The 19053-nt window shown below is 45.3% G+C and overlaps 1 protein-coding gene across 4 annotated transcripts in view; it reads right to left on the bottom strand.

The window, feature by feature from the left end:
• MSANTD3 (Myb/SANT DNA binding domain containing 3) overlaps positions 1-5825 on the bottom strand; it is a 65189-nt gene extending 59364 nt beyond the window's left edge. The window contains exon 1 of one of the 4 annotated variants that reach the window (XM_069958178.1): positions 5501-5825. In XM_069958178.1, the coding sequence (XP_069814279.1) occupies positions 5501-5503 (3 nt within the window). In that variant the 5' untranslated portion in view covers positions 5504-5825. Of the gene's footprint in view, positions 1-4939; positions 5087-5361 lie in introns of those variants that run through there. The other 3 variants (XM_069958175.1, XM_069958176.1, XM_069958177.1) reach the window with 3 other exon arrangements.
• Positions 5826-19053: the final 13228 nt, after the last annotated feature.

Below are 19053 nucleotides of genomic sequence, written 5' to 3'. Positions count from 1 at the left end.
GTAAAGTCGTTTGGAGTGCTAAGGCCTTCGGCAAGCCCACTCTGTTGACAATCATTAGACGCAACGGGACAGCCAGTTGCGGATCAGTGCTTTGTTGGTGGTAGCCCTGCCCCCAGTGCTCCAAATGGCCTTACTACATGCTAGATTAAAGTGCACAGAGACTACGCCAAAGATGAAGGTAATAGCCTTACCTTTATCCTCAGTGCCCTGTTCACAATAATGGAGTTATCAGCAGGTTAGATTTGTCCTATTTTAAAATCAGAGAGATATATGCAATCTATTAGAAGAAGCATGCCAGCTTAACCCCTTAGTGACCGCCGATGCGGCTTTTTACGGCGGTCACTAAGGGTCCTTATTCTGCTGCCATCAGCTTTTTACGGCGATGGCAGAGAATAAAGCTGCGGAGGTAGCTGAGGTGTTGGGGCAGTGTGTGGGGTCCGACGGCCCCCCCCCCAACCGACGATCGCCGCTATTAACGTTATGCCGGCGGTAAAGGGGATTACCGATGCCGCCGCCGCCTTTCATCTCCCCCCGCCGCCGCCATCGCTGTGAACAGACTAATGTCTGTTCACAGCGATGGAAAAGTTAAAATGAATGAAAACCCCATGCTCTCCGCCACCAGAGGTAGCGGAGAGCATGGGGCAGTGATCGGGGACCCCCCTATGGGGTCCCGGTACAAGCGATCAGCCGTATATACTATATACCGCTGATCGCTTGTGCCACGTGCATCCCGGCACTTTTTATCCCCTGTCACCATGAATGATTGGTGACAAGGGATAAAAAGTGACGTTGCCTCTGACCACCGCACGTCACCTCTGACCACCACAAATTGCCAATGACCCCCTCCAGATTGGGGTGCCCATGCCAGATTACAGGTACCCACCCCAGATTGCCTATAAGAACTTCAGTTTATCCGTAACCACCCCACGTTGCCCGTAACCACCCCAGATTGTCTGTAAGCACTGCAGGTTGCCCGTAACCAGCCCACGTGGCCCGTAACCAGCCCACGTTGCCTGTAACCACCCCACGTTGCCTGTAACCACAGCAGGTTGCCCGTGACCACCGCACGTCGCCTCTGACCACGCCACGTCGCCTCTGACCACCACAGGTTGCTTCTGACCACCGCACGTTGCCTCTGACCACCGCACGTTGCCTCTGACCCCCTCCAGATTGCTGTAACCATGTCAGATTACAGGTACCCACCCGAGATTACCTATAAGCACTTCAGTTTATCCGTAACCACCCCACATTGCCCGTAACCACCCCAGATTGTCTGTAAGCACTGCAGGTTGCCCGTAACCACCCCATGTTGTCCGTAACCACCCCAGATTACCTGTAACTACCTCAGGTTGCCCATAACCACCCCAGACTGTCCGTAACCACCCCACATTACCTGTAATCTCATTTTTTTTATTTTATTTTAGTAACTGCGCTATTCTAATAACCATTACTAGCTGCTGTTTTGTTCCAGTAAATTGGCACTCCTTCCCTTCTGAGCCCTGCTGTGTGCCCATACAGTGGTTTATGCCCACATATGGGGTACCGTTTTACTCAGAAGAACCTGCGTTACAGATTATGGGGTACGTTTTCTCTCCTGTTCCTCGTCAAATTGAGAAATTTCAAACTAAACCAACATATTATTGGATAAAAATCGAGTTTTTCATATTTACTGGCCAATTTTGAATACTTTCCTCTAATACCTGTGGGGTAAAAATGGTCACCACACCCCAAGATGAATTCTTTGAGAGGTGCACTTTCCAAAATGGGGTGACTTTTGGGGGGAATCTATTCTGCTGACACTACAGGGGCTCTGCAAATGCACCTGGCGCTCAGAAACCTTCAGAAAAATCTGCACTGAAAATGCTAATTGGCGCTCCTTCCCTTCTGAGCCCGGCTGTGTGCCCATAGAGTGGTTTATGCCCACATATGGGGTACCGTTTTACTCAGGAGAACCTGCGTTACATATATTGGGGTGACATTTCTCTCCCTCGTGAAATTGAGAAATTTCAAACTAAACGAACATATTATTGGAAAAATTCGAGTTTTTCATTTTTACTGTCTAATTTTGAATACTTTCCTCTAATACCTGTGGGGTCAAAATGGTCACCACACACCAAGATCAATTCTTTGAGGGGTGTACTTTCCAAAATGGGGTGACTTATGGGGGGTTTCCTCTCTGCTGACACTACAGGGGCACTGCAAACGCACCTGGTGCTCAGAAACTTCTTCAGCAAAATCTGCATTGGAAAAGCTAATTGGCGCTCCCTTCCTTCTGAGCCCGGCTGTGTGCCCATACAGTGGTTTACGCCCACATATGGGGTACCATTGTACTCAAGAGAACCTGCGTTACAAATTTTGGGGTGCATTTTCTCTCATGTTCCTTTTGAAAATGAGAAACTTTAATCTAAACGTATATTATTGGAAAATTTTAATTTTCCATTTTTTTACTGCCTAATGGTGAATACTTTCCTCCAGCCCCTGTAGGGTTAAAATGCTCATTATACCCCTAGATTAATTCTTTAAGGTGTCTAGTTTCCAAAATGGGGTCACTTATGGGGGTTTTCAGGATACCAGACTTCTAAATTCATTTAAAAAAAAGAACTGGTCCCTAAAAAATCAGTTTTGAAACTTTCATGAAAATGTGATAATTTGCTGATAAATTTCTAAGCCCCATAACACCCTAAAAAAGTAAAATATGTTTACCAAATTATGCCAGAATAAAGAAGACATATTGGTAATGTGACTTAGTAACTAATTTATGTGCTACAACATTCTTTTTTTAGAAGCAGAGAATTTCAAAATTCATAAAATGCAAATTTTTTTAATTTTTCATGATATTTTGATGTTTTTCACAAAAAACACACAAAGTAGTGACCAAATTTGGCCACTAACATAAAGTGCCATATGTGACGAAAAAAGAATCGCTAGCATACGTTAAAGCATCACTGAGCTATAAGAGCATAAAGTGAGAAAGGTCAGATTTTAAAAAATTAGCCTAGTCATTAAGGCCCAAACTAGCTGCAGCACGAAGGGGTTAAGTGCAAGAAAAAAAAAACAAAAAAAAACAACACAACAACAACAACAACTGAAACTAAAATTCTGCAGTTTGGCACGCCCAAATGGGTGTGACTTGCAAAAGGTGTGTGGCTTATGCTACGCTTACACGGAACGAAAATTCACCCGATTGTACGATTAAAGATTTCAAAGTAACGTTTTCGTTTTCTTATGCACTTTCTCAGTTCTTAAAGGACAACTCCCATGAAAAACTTATTTTCCATTAATTAAAGCACATTACAAAGTTATATAACACTGTAATATACTTCAATCACTTGTCTGTCCTCCTTCCCTATCTTTACCCCCCTAAACCCCCCATGAAGTGTAAGAAACTCCTTCATACCTAATTATTGTTGTCACCAGGCTCCTCTATCAGCTCCTTCTAGTGACGATGTGTCATCAGCAGGAGGGCTGGTCTAGGTCCTGTTACACCAGACTCCCCCTCCCCTGCCTGGTCAGGTGACTCAGCTTGCTCAGCTCCCATTGGCTGAGCAACTGTAAGCCATCTGACATTCTGCAACTCAATAATGACTCCCGTCACATAACCAGCTACAGGACCCCCTCCCCCATACTCCCTCCTGCTGCCGAGTGGACTCAGTGAGTGAGTGAGTCATGTCACTTGCTTATCTTTCTCCTCACTCCCGGCATGTCAGCTACACAGACGTCTTATCTCTCCCCTGCTGCCCTGACCTAATTAGGGACGGCCATCCTGCAGAATGTACACTACAGTGAGGTGAAAGTAGGTGTGTGCAGCTTCAGTGTGTGTATATAGCAGCCTGACTGAAGAGAGACAGAGAGGGGGTCATGTTTAGTGTATGATGGGAGTTGTAGTGAATGGAGGGGCAGGCACTTGCAGTGTCACAGCAGGGGGCTGGCTTGTCACAGCAGCCAAAGTGCATCATGGGAAGCTAAAACCAGGAAGCAAAGAAGAAATGAAGAACAAGACTAGAAATCAGAAGGTACACAGACGGTGGGAAATTCAAACAGTGACAGCTCAGGCGGGATGATAAGTATAACAGCTATGTTTCTGATTGTTTTTTGTTTTTTTTCCTTAGCGCAGGAGTTGTCCTTTAAATGCAAATGTAGAAAGATGGCCTTATTCCCAGTTAACATGCCGCATGGCTGTGTTAGCACAGTACTGTGAGGATTCAAACTTTCTCAGAATGTGGGAATAAGGCCTTAGGCTTTTTTCCCACTAGAAAAAAATAAGGCTATGGCACCTAGGGTTGCCACTTTGAAGGAGAATTCCAGGCAGAGAATTTTTTTTTCAAAACTTCCGGGAAGGGGGTGAGTGAAAACAACATGCACTTACCTCCCTGACTTTATCACTGTCCTCCGCTCTGGTCCCCGGCTGCTTCTAGGTCTGAGTGTGGATCTGGGAAGTGATGTGTCAGGCCCGCTCAGCCAGTAAGAGATGTGGCACCGCTACAGCCACTGACTGGCTGAGTGGGCTTGGAATGTCACATCCCAAGTCCCCTCTCTAGACCAGGGAACGGACAGGGACCAGAGCAGAGGACAGTGATGGAGTCAGGGAGGTAAGTGCATGTTGTCTTCACTCACCCCCTCCCCAGCAGCTTTAAAAATAAATAAATAAATAAATAAAAATCCCTGCCCAGATCTCTCCTTTAGGGAGCGTTCACATACACAGGATCTGCAGCAGATCTGATGGCCCAGATTAGATTCAAAGCAAATCTGCAACTTAAAATCTGCTGCAGATCCTGAATGTGTGAACGCACCCTTAAAGCAGCAACCCCAGGTGCTGGCTGCAATGACTAATGGATGCGGCAGCCATATGCCATTACTGGCGCATCTTAAATCGCCATCAACTCCACACCTGGAGTGTAAGTTATATTCGTTCTTTAGATTAATTTATTATAATCCACACCTGGTTTTGGCTTCAAAGCTGCAACTAAACCGGCCAGTGTAAGAGCAGGTGCCTCTCCATCATGTACAACATGGAGGGCCATGACAGACACTCGAAGCAGAAAGACATGAAGTCCCCATAGCAACCATTCCTAAAACACTCATGACTGGCAGACATGACAGCCTCCCCCATCATACATGTCCCCCTCCACACACATGTGCCCTGCCAGGAGGGTGTCATGTAGCCTCCCGCCTGCCCCAGTCACATGCAGGGAAATCAATAGACGGGGATGGGAGAAATCAGGGAGGAGGGGAGCCATGCCATAGAAAAGCGAGGTGTGAGTGGGAGGAGAATGCCCGGGAGAGGGTGGGGGCAAGTGACAGGGCTATAAACAATTCATTACAAGACGGTAGCGAGGAATATTCACAGGGTGATAATCCTACCAAGCATCGGGACTGGCCTGAGCGCTTCCTCCGCGGCCCGGCGGGCTCCTGGCTTGGAGCAGTCCGTCTAAGCTCTGCCCGGACAAAGAGCCTCAGCTGCCCCCAGATAGGAGACGTTCCGGCCGCAGGGGCTGCTCACCATTAGTCTCGGCCTGGTCGCCGTCTTTCGGGTCGCGCCTGGCCCGGATTTGTTATTGCTGCACCTGGTCAGAACAAAGGACGAGCGCAGCCCTGCCTCCGGAGGAAGCCAATGTCCCTGCCATTAGAGGCTCTTCAACCTGAGTGCATGCGAAAGGCCTTCCTCCCAATCCTGCCAGCTGCAGGCTGTGCTCTGGAAGAGCCGGACTGGATGAGCTGGAGGGGACTGAGCGCTGCTGCTGCTGCTGCTGACTACAGGGGTGTGCTGGAGTGCCGGCTCACTCACTCCCTCCCTTACTCACTCACTCACTCACTCACAGACATGGCAGAGTGGGGCTCAGCCCTGATGGTAGTAGTACTGGCGGGACAGGACCCCGTGTACAGCGGACTCTTCATACGAGTCTGTGAATGTGCCCCAGTCTGACAGAAAGCTGCCATTAGCCATACAGGGAGGGGATTGCCGCTTTATAAACATCTGCTGAAGTGCATTTTAGGACTGAAATAGGGAATATCTTAACCCCTTAATAACCCAACACATTTTTGTTATCCTTATTCTTTAGTATGACTATAAAGATGCCCAATTTTTATAATTTTACTATGTTTTAGTACTTAAAGGGAATCTGTCAGCTGTTGTTTACTCTGTTAGGTGCCTGGACGCATGAGGGAGATTTATCAAACTGGTCTAAAGTGAAACTGGCTCAGTTGCCCCTAGCAATCAGATTCCACTTTTCAGTCCTCACAGACTCTTTGGAAAATGAAAGGTGGAATCTGATTGGTTGCTAGGGGCAACTGAGCCAATTCTACTTTACACCATGTTTGCTAAGGCTAGGTTCACACTGCGTTTTCAGCATCCGTTTAACGGATCCGGTTTTTTTAACGTCCAGAAAAATAGGGTCAGCAACGTTTTTTGGTCCGTTTTGGGTCCGCCAAAAAAAACGGATTCGTTTTTTTTATAATGGAAGTCAATGGAAAAACGGATGCACACAAATGAATCCATTTTTTGCAATCCGTTTTTCATGCGTTTTTGCAAAAAACGGATGCGTTAAACGGATGCTGAAAACGCAGTGTGAACCTAACCTAAATCTCCCCCCCATGGTGCCTTTCATATATCTGTCTGTGCTTCCAGGATATAGAGAAATGCTTTTATTCTTTGGTACAAGGAGTCAAAGAGGCTTTCTCAAGCTCCTGAATAGCTGCAAGCTGGAATGTCTCCTCTCTCCCCCTTCCTGCTTGATTGACATCTGGAAGCTGAGTTCCCAGCACAGACAGATATGGGAGGGGGAGTAAGGAGGTGTTACGGCTTGCTGCACGTCAGAAGCTCGGGAACACTTCTTAGACCCTTTCTTCTGTAGAATAAAAGCATTTTTCTACATTCTGGAAGCACAGACAGACATGTAAAAGTTACTATGTGTCTCCTTGACCTAACAAATATCTAACAGTAAACACCTATCAAACTAGGACCAAAAAGAACTATCTAAAGGACCATATGAACTGTCCCCCCATGTCAAACTAGACCAAACTACACCGAAAACTCACATGGGGAACCCCAATTAATCAAAAATAAAATCAGACATTAATTATCAAAATACATGTTTATTAACCCCTAGACGACCCAGGGCGTATAGTTACGCCATGGAAGTCTGTCCCCAGACGACCCATGACGTAACTCTACGTCCTGGGTGTTTCTCCCGCTATGAAGCGCGCTCCGGAGCGGAGCGCTCTTCATAGGAGGTGGGGGCCGGCTGCAGTGAGCAGCCGGGACCTCACCGGTAATGACACGCTGCAGCAATCGCTCTGCCGCGTGTCATTAACCCCTTAAACGCCGCAATCGCGCGACCGCGGCGTTTAAGTGTAAGTGACAGGGGGAGTCCCCTGTCACTTACCAATCGGGACAGAAATCAAAGTACTGGATGTAAAAGTCCCCCAAAGGGACTTCAAATGTGTAAAAGAAAAAAAGGTCAAAACACTATTACACTACCCCAAAACCCCTCCCCCAATAAAAGTCTAAATCACCCCCCTTTCCCATTATATAAATAAAACATATAAAAATAAATAAATAGATAAACATATAATATACCGTAGCTTGCGTAATTGTCCAATCTATTAAAATATAACAAGCGTCATTGTGATCGGTGAACGGCGTACACGAAAAGAGGGGGAAAAGTGCGCAGATTACCGATTTTATGTTACATTATATATTTTAAAAAATCAATAAAAAGTGATCAAAACGTCCGATCTTCACAAATATGGTATTAATAAAAACTAGAGATCATGGCGGAAAAAATGACACCCCATACAGCCCCCTAGGTGAAAAAATAAAACCGTTATAAGCGTCACAATAGGCCAATTTTATTAATATTTAATTGCCAAAAAAAAAAGGATTTCATAAAAAAAATACATATATAACATTAGAGAATCTGTGTAACCTGCATATGGTTGTGTTCGGACTGACCTATAGAATAATTGTATCATGTCGCTTTTACCATATAGTGTATTACGTAGACACAGGAACCCCCCAAACGTTACCATATTGCATTCTTTTTTACGATTTCACCTATTTATATCTTCATAAATAATATATTTGGAATTCCATCATACATGTTATGGTAAAATGAATGACGCCATTACAAAGTACAACTATTCCTGTAACAAACAAGCACTTACATGGCTTGTAGATAGAAAACTGAGAGTGCTAGAGCTCTTAGAAGGGGAGGAGGGAAAACCGAAAACATTAAGATCAAAATTTGCGTGGTCCACTGGGTCATTTTGGGCCTGGTCCTCAAAGGGTTAAGTCAATTACAGAAAAAAAACAACATAGAAACATAGAAAATAGGACTATGAAAAAACATAGAAACCCGCAAAAAATAAGCCCAAAACCAGCAAACAAGAACGCTATGGATCTTGCAATGTGGCGACAGTTTTTGTTGGTTTTTGCTAGGAAGATAGTTTCTATTGCGCCAAAGTGGTAATAGTAAAAAAAAAAACCTTATACAAATTTGGTATAGTGACCCAGAGAATACATGTATTATGTGATTAGTGACTGCCGATACGGATTTTTACGGCAGTCACTAATGGGCTCTATTCTGCCATCAGCTTTTTACAGCGATGGAACAGAATAGTGCAGTGGTGGTGGTAAGGCTCGCAGCCCCCTCCTCTCAGCTACCGTGGGTAGCTAAGTGGTTGGGGCAGAGTGTGGGGTCAGTCCCGGCTGGTCCCCACACCGGTGATTTGTCGTTATTAACAGTATAACAGCAGCCACTGGTAACTGGCATTGCCGGTGCAGCTGAACGCTTTCATCTCTTCTCGATGTGAATCCATGGTGAGAGGAAATGAAAACATGTCCCCCCCCCCCCCCCCGCCCCCAGGATTAACCCTAGTGGCCCGGTCACTGACCCTCCCCGGGCGGCCATCTAATCCAAGGTGGCCGCCGCCATCACTGTGAACAGATTCTAAAAATGATCAAAGCCCCATTCTCTCCACCACCAGAGGTGGCAGAGAGCATGGGGCAATGATCGGGGACCACCAAAGTGATCAGCGGTATATACAAACTGCAAACGCACCTGGTGCTCGGAAACTTCAGCAAAATCTGAACTGGAAATGCTAATTGGCGCTCCTTCCATTTTGAGCCCTGCTGTGTGCCCATACAGTGGTTTATTCCCACATGTGGAGTACCATTCTACTCAGAAGAACCTGCAAGATGGCAGCCCCCATAATGTGCAAAAAGTGAAATAAAAAATAGAATCAGAAAATTAAATCGATTGATATAAAATAACAATATTTAGTACCTGACTCCAACCAGTAAAAAAAAATTTAGGTGACACATTCCCTTTAACCCCGTATCTAATACGTCATGGCGCTGCGGGGGGTGTTCAGAGCGGGGTCCCGCCGGGACCCCGCTCTGAACGGCGCTGATCCCGGCTGACACGTGCAGCCGGGCAGTGCCTCTGTTAGCCGGCGCGGGTCCCGTTGCCGCGCCGGCTAATTAAGCACTTCAATGCAGCTGTCAAACCTGACAGCTGCATTGAAGGGCTTCAGACATCACATCCCTGGTGTCTAGTGGGTCGGATTTCCCCCCCACGATGCGATCGCGGGGGGGAGATCCGTTCTTCTGGCCGTGCCGGGCCTCAGCGTCGGAATGACGCTGATCCCGGCTCGGCAATAGATTGCTATGGCCTGCAGCAGGCCATAGCAATCTATGACCGATCTCATGGATCTTTGCTGTGTATATACACAGCATTGATCTCTATGAGAGATCATTGCTGTGTATATACAAGCCCCCCAGAGGGGCTACTAGTCCATGTAAAAAAAAAAAGTAAAAAAGTGTTTTTATTAATAAAAAATCCCCTCCCCTAATAAAAGTCCAAATCACCCCCCTTTTCCCATTTTATAAATATAAATTAATAAATAAATAAATAAACATATTTAGTATCGCTGCGCGCGTAATCGCCCGAACTATTAATTAATCACATTCCTGATCTCGCACGGTAAACGGCGTAAGCGCAAAAAAATTCCAAAGTGCAAAATTGCGCATTTTTGGTCGCATCAAATCCAGAAAAAATGTAATAAAAAGCGATCAAAAAGTCGTATATGCGCAATCAAGGTACCGGTAGAAAGAACGCATCATGGCGCAAAAACTGACACCTCACACAGCCCCATAGACCAAAGGATAAAAGCGCTATAAGCCTGGGAATGGAGCGATTTTAAGTGACATATATTTGTTAACAATGGTTTGAATTTTTTACAGGCCATCCGATACAATATAAGTTATACATGTTATATATCATAGTAATCGTAACGACTTGAGGAACATGCATAACAAGTCAGTTTTACCATAGGGCGAACGGCGTAAATGCAAATCTCCCCGAAATCAAAACAAATTCGTTTTTTTTCAATTTGACAGCGCAAATGATTTTTTTCCGGTTTCACAACATATTTTATGGAAAAATTATGCCTGTAATTGCAAAGTACAATTGGTTTCGCAAAAAATAAGCGCTCATATACGTCTCTAGGTGAAAAAATGCAAGCGCTATGGACTTTTAAACATAAAATGGAAAAAGCAAAAGCGCAAAAACGAAAATTGGCTTGGACCTTAAGGGGTTAAAAGACCACTAACTATGAAATCCAAACAAATCTCAAAATGTAACAGATGAGCTTATTTTCTTCCTTCTGTGATGGCAATTTTGTTGGAAAGAATTTTCTAGTTACACTGGACTTCTTCCTTTCATACTGCTAGTAGCCCATTTTATAATACTAGAAAATATCCAACAAATGTGCCACTAGCAGTATAAAAGGAAGAAGTCCAGTGTAAGTAAAAAGTACTACTAAAATCTCCAATCTTTATAAGAACCATGGCCTTATGGTTTAAAGTGTACCTGACATTATAACTTTCAAAATCTAAATCAACAGTAGATGTGAAATAAGCAAGTTTGCATTTTATATTTATTTATTTTTTGTTATCATAGAAAACATAACTTTTCCTGTGTTTAGACTCTTTTAGACCCGTGTTTCCCAGGTCATCTGCGCGCTCACAGAGAAGGCAGACATTATATTTATTTATTTTGAAAAATGTATAGGGTTCCCCCTATTTCCATAACCAGCCAATTTTAAAACAAACAGCAGCAGCCTAGTACTACTAGAGTGGGAAGGGCCAATTTTTGACCCTCCGCAGCCTAATAATACTAGCCTGTTACTGCCCAGTCAAGGAGCACCAAATTTGACGCTTCGGGACTACTGTTACCCAGCTCCTCCCATTAACCCTGGTGTGGCGGATACTGGGGTAATATTGGGGGGGGGGTAGTGTTAGCAAAATTAAACTGGTTAACATTAGTCCTCGACTTAGTAATGGATGCCGTCTATCAGACAGCTTTCACTACTAAGTCTGAAAGTAAATAGAAATCTATACAAGAGAAAAGTATTTTATTTAAAGAGCACCCACACACCCCTCGTTGACCATTTTATTTAAAAATACAAAGCTAGTCATAAACGTACTCCAACCAATCCAATGTAATCCACAGAATACCAATATCTGAAAAACACTGGAGGGTAAGTTAAAGTGTCACTGTCTTCAAAACTTTTAAAATCTAAATCCACAGTAGATATGAAATAAAGCAAGTCTGCAATATATATTCATTATTATTATTTTTTTTGATTATGCTGTAAAACATAGCTGTACTCCAGGTCCAGTCTCCTGAAGGCAGATTTTGTGATTTGTGCTGGTTGCGAAAAACAGACTAAACACATGAATTACGGCCAGTACAGAGTGTCACGGCTCGATGTGTCCGTCAGTCACATGACTGCCTTCTCTGTGAGCGCTCAGATGGCCTGGGAAACATGGGACTTCCTGTTTTCTGACTTTCCTGTTTTTGGAGAAAAAGAGTCAGAAAACAGGAAGTGCTGTGTTTTCCATGATAAAAAAAAACAACTAATGAATGTATACTGAACACTTGCCTTATATCATACCTACTGCTGATTGAGATTTTGAAAGTTATAAAGACAGTGACACTTTAAGCATCACCAAAGCCCCCCCCCCCCCCCCCACGAAACAAAGCAGTCTTTTCCACACAGATTCATTTAACCCTCTGTGGACCAGACTGTGCCGTTCTGCATCCTCCACAGAAAACTGTGTGCTGTGTCAGTGACCCCTTCCTTTCTGGAGCAGGTGTATTTGGGTCGGCATTTTGACCCAAACATGGACTTTAGCTTTGAAGTTCATCTTTGGGGAAAAACGCCAACCTAAAAAACACCCAAAGTCTCAAAGACTTTCACACACACAAGCAAAAACACCAGAAAAATGCCATGCATTGTTTTTGGTGGCTTTTCTTTTATGGGGCGTTAAAAAAGCCACCAAAAACCTATGTGTGAGGGCACCCTGAGCCCTAACTGGTCACACTTTGTGTTTAGTCTCTTTTTTTTTATTTTTTTATTTCAACCAGCACAAGTCTAAAAACCTGCCTTTGGGAGACTGGACCTGGATTTCAGCCAACTATATCTTTGTTTTAAAGCATAACACACTTACACAAATGAAAATAAATTGCAAACTTGCTTTATTTTAAATCTGTATTTCAGAGAGAACCTTGCATTACTCCATAGTCTAGGTCAGCGTAATTTAGAGGGCAAGTCAACAAAGACATCTTTGACCTGTTCCTTAAAGGGGTTGTCCGGCGAAAAAAAATTATTCACAGAATAACACACATTACAAAGTTATACAACTTTGTAATGTATGTTATGTCTGTGAATGGCCCCCTTCCCCGTGTTTCCCCCCACCCACGCTAGACCCGGAAGTGTGGTGCATTATACTCACCGCATGTCGTGTCGTCCACGGTCTCCGATCGTCAGCAGTGACGTCTTCTTCGGGAGCTTGGCGGATCTTCCCGAGTGCCGGCCACCCTCTGCAGCGTCATCCGAAGCTCAGCCGCGATTGGCTGAGCATAACTGTGCTCAGCCAATCGCGGCTGAGCGGCTGATGACGCGGCCACGTCATCAGCTGCTCAGCCGCGATTGGCTGAGCACAGTTATGCTCAGCCAATCGCGGCTGAGCTTCGGATGACGCTGCAGAGGGCGGCCGGCACTCGGGAAGATCCGCCAAGCTCCCGAAGAAGACGTCACTGCTGACGATCGGAGACCGTGGTCGGCACGCGACAGGTAATGTATAGCGCACCACACTTCCGGGTACACGGGTGGGGGTGGTGGGACACGGGGAAGGGGGCCATTCACAGACATAACATACATTACAAAGTTGTATAACTTTGTAATGTGTGTTATTCTGTGAATAATTTTTTTTCGCCGGACAACCCCTTTAAACCATTCCTGAACAATTTTTGCAACATGACAGGGTTCATAATAATGCTGAAAAAGGACATTGCCCTTAGGGAATATTGTTGCTATGAAAATGGTTTTGGTAGGGTACTATGCAACAAAGTAGCATCCACATTAATGCCAGGACTCTAGGCTTCCAAGTTGAATATTTTCTTCCAAGCCTGTCCTCTTCCTATACTGTCTCCTACTGCCATTATTTCCCAAGTTAAAGGGGTACTTCGGCGGGGGGGCACTTTTTTGATGGGACCGGGGAGGGGGTGGCTGAAGAAAATGACGTCCGCTCACCTCCCCGGTTCCAGTGGAGGGTCCCGCATCGCGACACTACGTCTCAGGTCCGCTCAGCCACTCATTGAAGGAGGCGGGATCCGCGTCAAGTCCGCTCAGATCCCGCCTCCTTCACTGAATGGCTGAGCGTGACCCGCCGCTGGAACCGGGGAGGTGAGTGGACGTCTTTTTCCTCAGCCACCCCCTCCCCGGTCCCATCAAAAAAGTGCCACCCCGCCGGAGTACCCCTTTAAACCGACTCTGTACCCACAATCTGTCCCCCCCAAAACCACTTGTACCTTTTGGATAGTTGCTTTTAATCCAAGATCTGTCCTGGGTTCTGTTCGGCAGGTGATGCAGTTATTGTCCTAAAAAACAACTTTTAAACTTGCAGCCCTGTGTCAAACTGCCGTGGCCTAGAGTGTCTGTGCCCTAACCTTTCCCAACCCTCTTCATCATTAGCAATGCCACTGGCAGGATTTTTTCTATTCCTCTGCAGTGAACACTGCACAGGTGCCTTAACTATCGTGCAGTTTTCACACAGCTGATAAATAGGAGAATACCTGCCTGGGGCATTCCTAATGATGAAGAGGGTGGGGAGGAGGGACGGAGGGGTGGTGCAAAGTTAGGGCACAGATACTCCTGTTTGGCACGGGCTGCAAGTTTAAAAGTAGTTTTTTTAGGACAATAACTGCATCATCTGCCGAACGGACCCCAGGACAGATCTTGGATTAAAAGCAGCTATCTGAAGATGCAAGCAGTTTGGGGTGGGCAGATTGTGGGTACAGAGTCACTTTAAGCAATTTACGTGCATCATCTACGCCATCTTCTTCCATTGTTCCATGGTCCAGTTCTGAAGTTCACATGCCCATTGTAGGTGCTTTCAGCAATAGACCTGTAACACCATATGCAGTAAGCAGTTAGGCACGGTATTCTGACAATTTTTGTTTTCATTAAATTTTTCAGCTATTTGTGCTACTGGGCCTAGTATTTAGTAAATAATATGACTCAGTCATATCACAGTTTAGTAAAGTTGCTCTGATTGTTACATTTGCCCTTTTTCTGCATTCAATATATCAACCTCATATGCACATGCTGCCAGTTTCCAGACGCAGATCACAGGAGCATTGCTTACATATCTTTTTGGAGATGCTCTGTGATCCGGGGTGTTCAGTAAAAAGCATCTTTATTCCGGCTGACAGTGTCACAGAGGTATGTCTGTGATACTGTTAATCCCTACTCCACTCTCTGGCTGCTGCTGTATTTTTAAGCTGGCCCTCAAAGTTAATGATTCTGGAGGAGACTCGGTGGCCTGAAGATACTGCACACTGTCAGTACAGTAGTGTAAAGATTTAAACTTGTTTTAAAGCTCTGAATAATGATCCTGTGAGCTCCACGTTCTGCTCTGTAGCACATCTTCTGCACATTAACCATATTCAAAAAAACATGTGAACAGGGCCGATTCTAGCTTTTCTGCTGCCTGAGGTGAAAATAAAAATGGCGCCCCCCCCCCCCCCCGCACTCTTGATTAACACCAGAATTAATTGTGTATCAACTATTCCCTGCTATTAATAAACATATTATTTTGTTATTGTGTATTAAAAGGTTCTGCAACAACTGAGGTGTTTTATGAGGTTCTGCAGTAACTGAGGTGTATTAAGATGAGGTTCTGCAGCAGCTGAGGTGTATTAAGATGAGGTTCTGCAGCAGCTGAGATGTATTAGGAGGTTCATTATACACCTCAGCTGCTGCAGAACCTCATCTTAATACACCTCAGCTGCTGCAGAACCTCATCTTAATACACCTCAGCTGCTGCAGAACCTCCTAATATAAATCAGCTGCTGCAGAACCTCATTCTACACCTCAGCTGCTGCAGAACCTCCTAAGCCTCTTACTTTATAAAGAACTATACAGAGGGGCTGAGAGCTGCATCCAGACAAAATGAATGAGGCTGTGTGCTCTATTAGATAGATAGATAGATGACTTAGATGGATAAGGAGATAGATAAGCGAGATAGACCAACAGACAGAAGAAAGAGGACATAGATAGACACAGACAGACAGAGTAGAGGACATAGGCTTTCTTCAAGAACCAGCAGGGACACAGGTAGGCATGGAGGGAACGAGAGGATGCAGCACAGGGAGGAGGAGGGAGGACACACTCAGGCCGTGCAGGAGTCACAGGTCAGAACACTGACAGGGAAGCACGGCCAGTGTAGAGATGCAGCTGCTACCACATACAGCCGACTGATGACCCCTAAAGGCATAGTTCAGCCCTGTGTGTCAGGGCTGCTGTAGCTTATCTCCCAGGGCCGATTGTGACCACACTGCACTGTCCTGTCTGCTTCCTGTGAGAGGAGCAGACAGTCTCTAACTGCACAGTCCTGACTTAGAGAGAGGAGAGAGAAGAATCAGCAGGGTTACAGCAGGGACAAAAGATTGTGGACGCTGCACAGAATTTCTGAGAAGGAGGGAGGAGGCACCCTGTCGGGCCAGAGGTCACAGGTCACCACACTGATGGGGAAGCACGGTCTGCGGTACAGAGAACTTCGCAGCCGACTGATTTATGTCCCGATGACCTGTCCGGCACACAGCAGAAGTCGCCCCGTGCACCCCCCCCCCCCATAAATTACGATTAACCTCTTAAGGACATAGGACGTACCGGTACGTCCTATGTCCTCACTTGCACTTCAAAGCGGGGCCGCGCGGCGGCCCCGCTTTGAAGTGCCGCGATCCCGGGTGCCGCGAGTAGCCCGGGACCGCCGCTATTAGCGGGCACGGTCTGATCGCCGTGCCCGCTAATTAGCTAATCGGAGGCAGCTGTCAAAGTTGACAGCTGCCTCCGATTACCGGAGGCAACGTTTCCCTGGTGTCTAGTGGGGGAGATCGCTCCTCCGGGACCTTGTCCCGGAGGAGCGATCTCCGTTACTGATGCCGGCCGGGGACGCGTCCAAGATGGCGCCGTCCTCGGCTCGGCACTCGTTCGTTTTCGGCTGCAGCAGCCGAAAGCAAACGAGTGCCGATCTCATGGATCTCTGCAGCATATCTATGCTGCAGAGATCTCAATGAGAGATCCAAGTGTATATACTAGAAGTCCCCCATGGGGGCTTCTAGTATATGTGTAAAAAAAAAAAAAAAAGTGTTGTTAATAGTAAAAAGCCCCCTCCCCTAATAAAAGTCTGAATCACCCCCCTTTTCCCAGGTTTTAAATAAAAGTAAACAAATAAATAAATAAATAAACATGTTTGCTATCGCCGCGTGCGTAATCGCCTGAACTATTAATTAATCACATTCCTGATCTCGTACGGTAAACGGCGTCAGCGCAAAAAAAATCCCAAAGTCCAAAATTGCGCATTTTTGGTCGCATCAAATCCAGAAAAAATGTAATGAAAAGCGATCAAAAAGACGTATATGGGCAATCAAGGTACCGATAGAAAGATCAAATCATGGCGCAAAAAATGACACCTCGCACAGCCCCATAGACCAAAGGATAAAAGCGCTATAAGCCTGGGAATGGAGCGATTTTAAGGAACGTATATTGGTTAACAACGGTTTGAATTTTTTACAGGCCATCAGATACAATATAAGTTATACATGTTATATATCGTTTTAATCGTAACGACTTAAAGGAACATGCATAACAAGTCAGTTTTACCCCAGGGTGAATGGCGTAAAAACACATTTCCCCCAAATAAAAGAAATGCGTTTTTTTTTTCAATTTCACCACACTTTGAATTTTTTTCTGGTTTCGCAGTGTACTTTATGCAAAAATTCAGCCTGTAATTGCAAAGTACAATTAGTGACGCAAAAAATAAGGGGTCATGTGGGTTTCTAGGTGGAAAAATGCAAGTGCTATGACCTTTTAAACACAAGGAGGAAAAACCGAAAACGTAAAAACGAAAATGGGCCATGTCCTTAAAGGGTTAACTAGGCACAGGAGTCTGTGGTAGAGGAAGGACTACAGCGTGGTGCCGCAGTGGCTGGCCACTGCACGCTCTCAGACCCGCACTATACGAGGACTTCCGGGTGACTACACTGATCACTGGCAGAGATGCAGCCCGCTGGTACCTGTGGAGGGCGATGAGGAGCCGACCAGGTCAGGGATGGAATACTGTTAGGAGGGGCGGCCAGGCACTCAGCACTGTTAGGAGGCAGGAGCAGCTGTCATTTTAGTTAAATTAAACTTAACTAAAATGACAGTGACTGGGAAGATTCTGCCGCCCCCTGCAGGACCCCACAATCTGCCGCCTGAGGCGGAAGCCTCATTCCGCCTCATAGCAGGAGCGGGTCTGCATGTGAATGTCCCCAAAGGCCAGTTCATAAATTTCAGTCTCAGCAGTTACATCCTTCTGGTACACTTTGATACCGGTTGGTCTTAAGCAAAAGAATAATAGAAGCTGAGTAAGTGGTCACTTCTACACCTGCAGGAATTCAGCAAAACTGTTTCCTGCAGTCTTCTTGCATTCCTAACCATATGGGAGACTTTGATACTTTTTCCATTTTTGAAGTAATTGAGCCTGTTGTTGTCCAATATGTTCTTGCTGTCTTGCAGAAAGGCCAATTCAGCATAGCTGAAAAAAAAGCGCAAAGCATCTGGTATGACTTCATAACCTTTTTATAAAATAAAAATTGCAAGAAGTTTAAGTAAACACTGTAAGTAAAGACCATGATGCATAAGTTCAGGATAATGTTTTTTTTTTTTTTTTTTTTTTTAATAAGGCACTAAAAAGACTCCAGGTCACTCTTCAGAGATGGACAGAGATCAGTCACCACCCATGTATTTGCATTCTTCAATAATTGCAAATAAGAACAAACTTGTTCCAGCTGTGGAAAAGGCAAAGTCAAAAAGTGCTGATTTGAAACGTCATTCATCTCCAATTGACATGTATGATGACGGTAGTATTACATTTGGAGGGAAAAAGAAAATGCATATTTCAGAAGTGATAGCAGAGGTTGCTAAATTTGCTGATACAAAACCAGTTCTTAAAGGTAAAATAATGTTTATAACTGCAGAGATTTTCATTTTTACATTTTATATAGGTCCAATGAAAACTGAATTTACTAAAAATCGGAAATTATTATTGTAGTTCCTCCCTGTCCATTTTTTTCTCAAAGAGGGCCTGGTGCCATTCCGGATATTATTATAGCCTAAAATGCTAGAAAAATAAAATTGGGAGCGACCCTGTTGAGAACAGCAAGGCTTTGACAGCCAAGTCATTCCTGACACAAACGTTGGTGGCAGCAGAACGGTCCATGTCAGCCCTTACTGCTGCCGCTTAAAGAGGACCTGTCACCCCCCCGTGCCGGGGTGACAGGCTCCCGACCCCCCGTTACAGCCCCCTATACTCACCTGATCCCGCCAGGTCCCGCTTCCTGATCCGGTCGGGTCACGGGGATATGAGCGCCCGGCGAGCGCGCTCACAGGAGAGTCCGATGCCCATAGAGAATGACGGAGCATCGGACTCCCCATTCATTC

This window comes from Dendropsophus ebraccatus, chromosome 2 (assembly GCF_027789765.1).
Source record: "Dendropsophus ebraccatus isolate aDenEbr1 chromosome 2, aDenEbr1.pat, whole genome shotgun sequence".
Taxonomy (NCBI): domain Eukaryota; kingdom Metazoa; phylum Chordata; class Amphibia; order Anura; family Hylidae; genus Dendropsophus; species Dendropsophus ebraccatus.
Note: the sequence above shows the minus strand (reverse complement) of the source record. Positions and strands in the feature narration are given on the sequence as shown.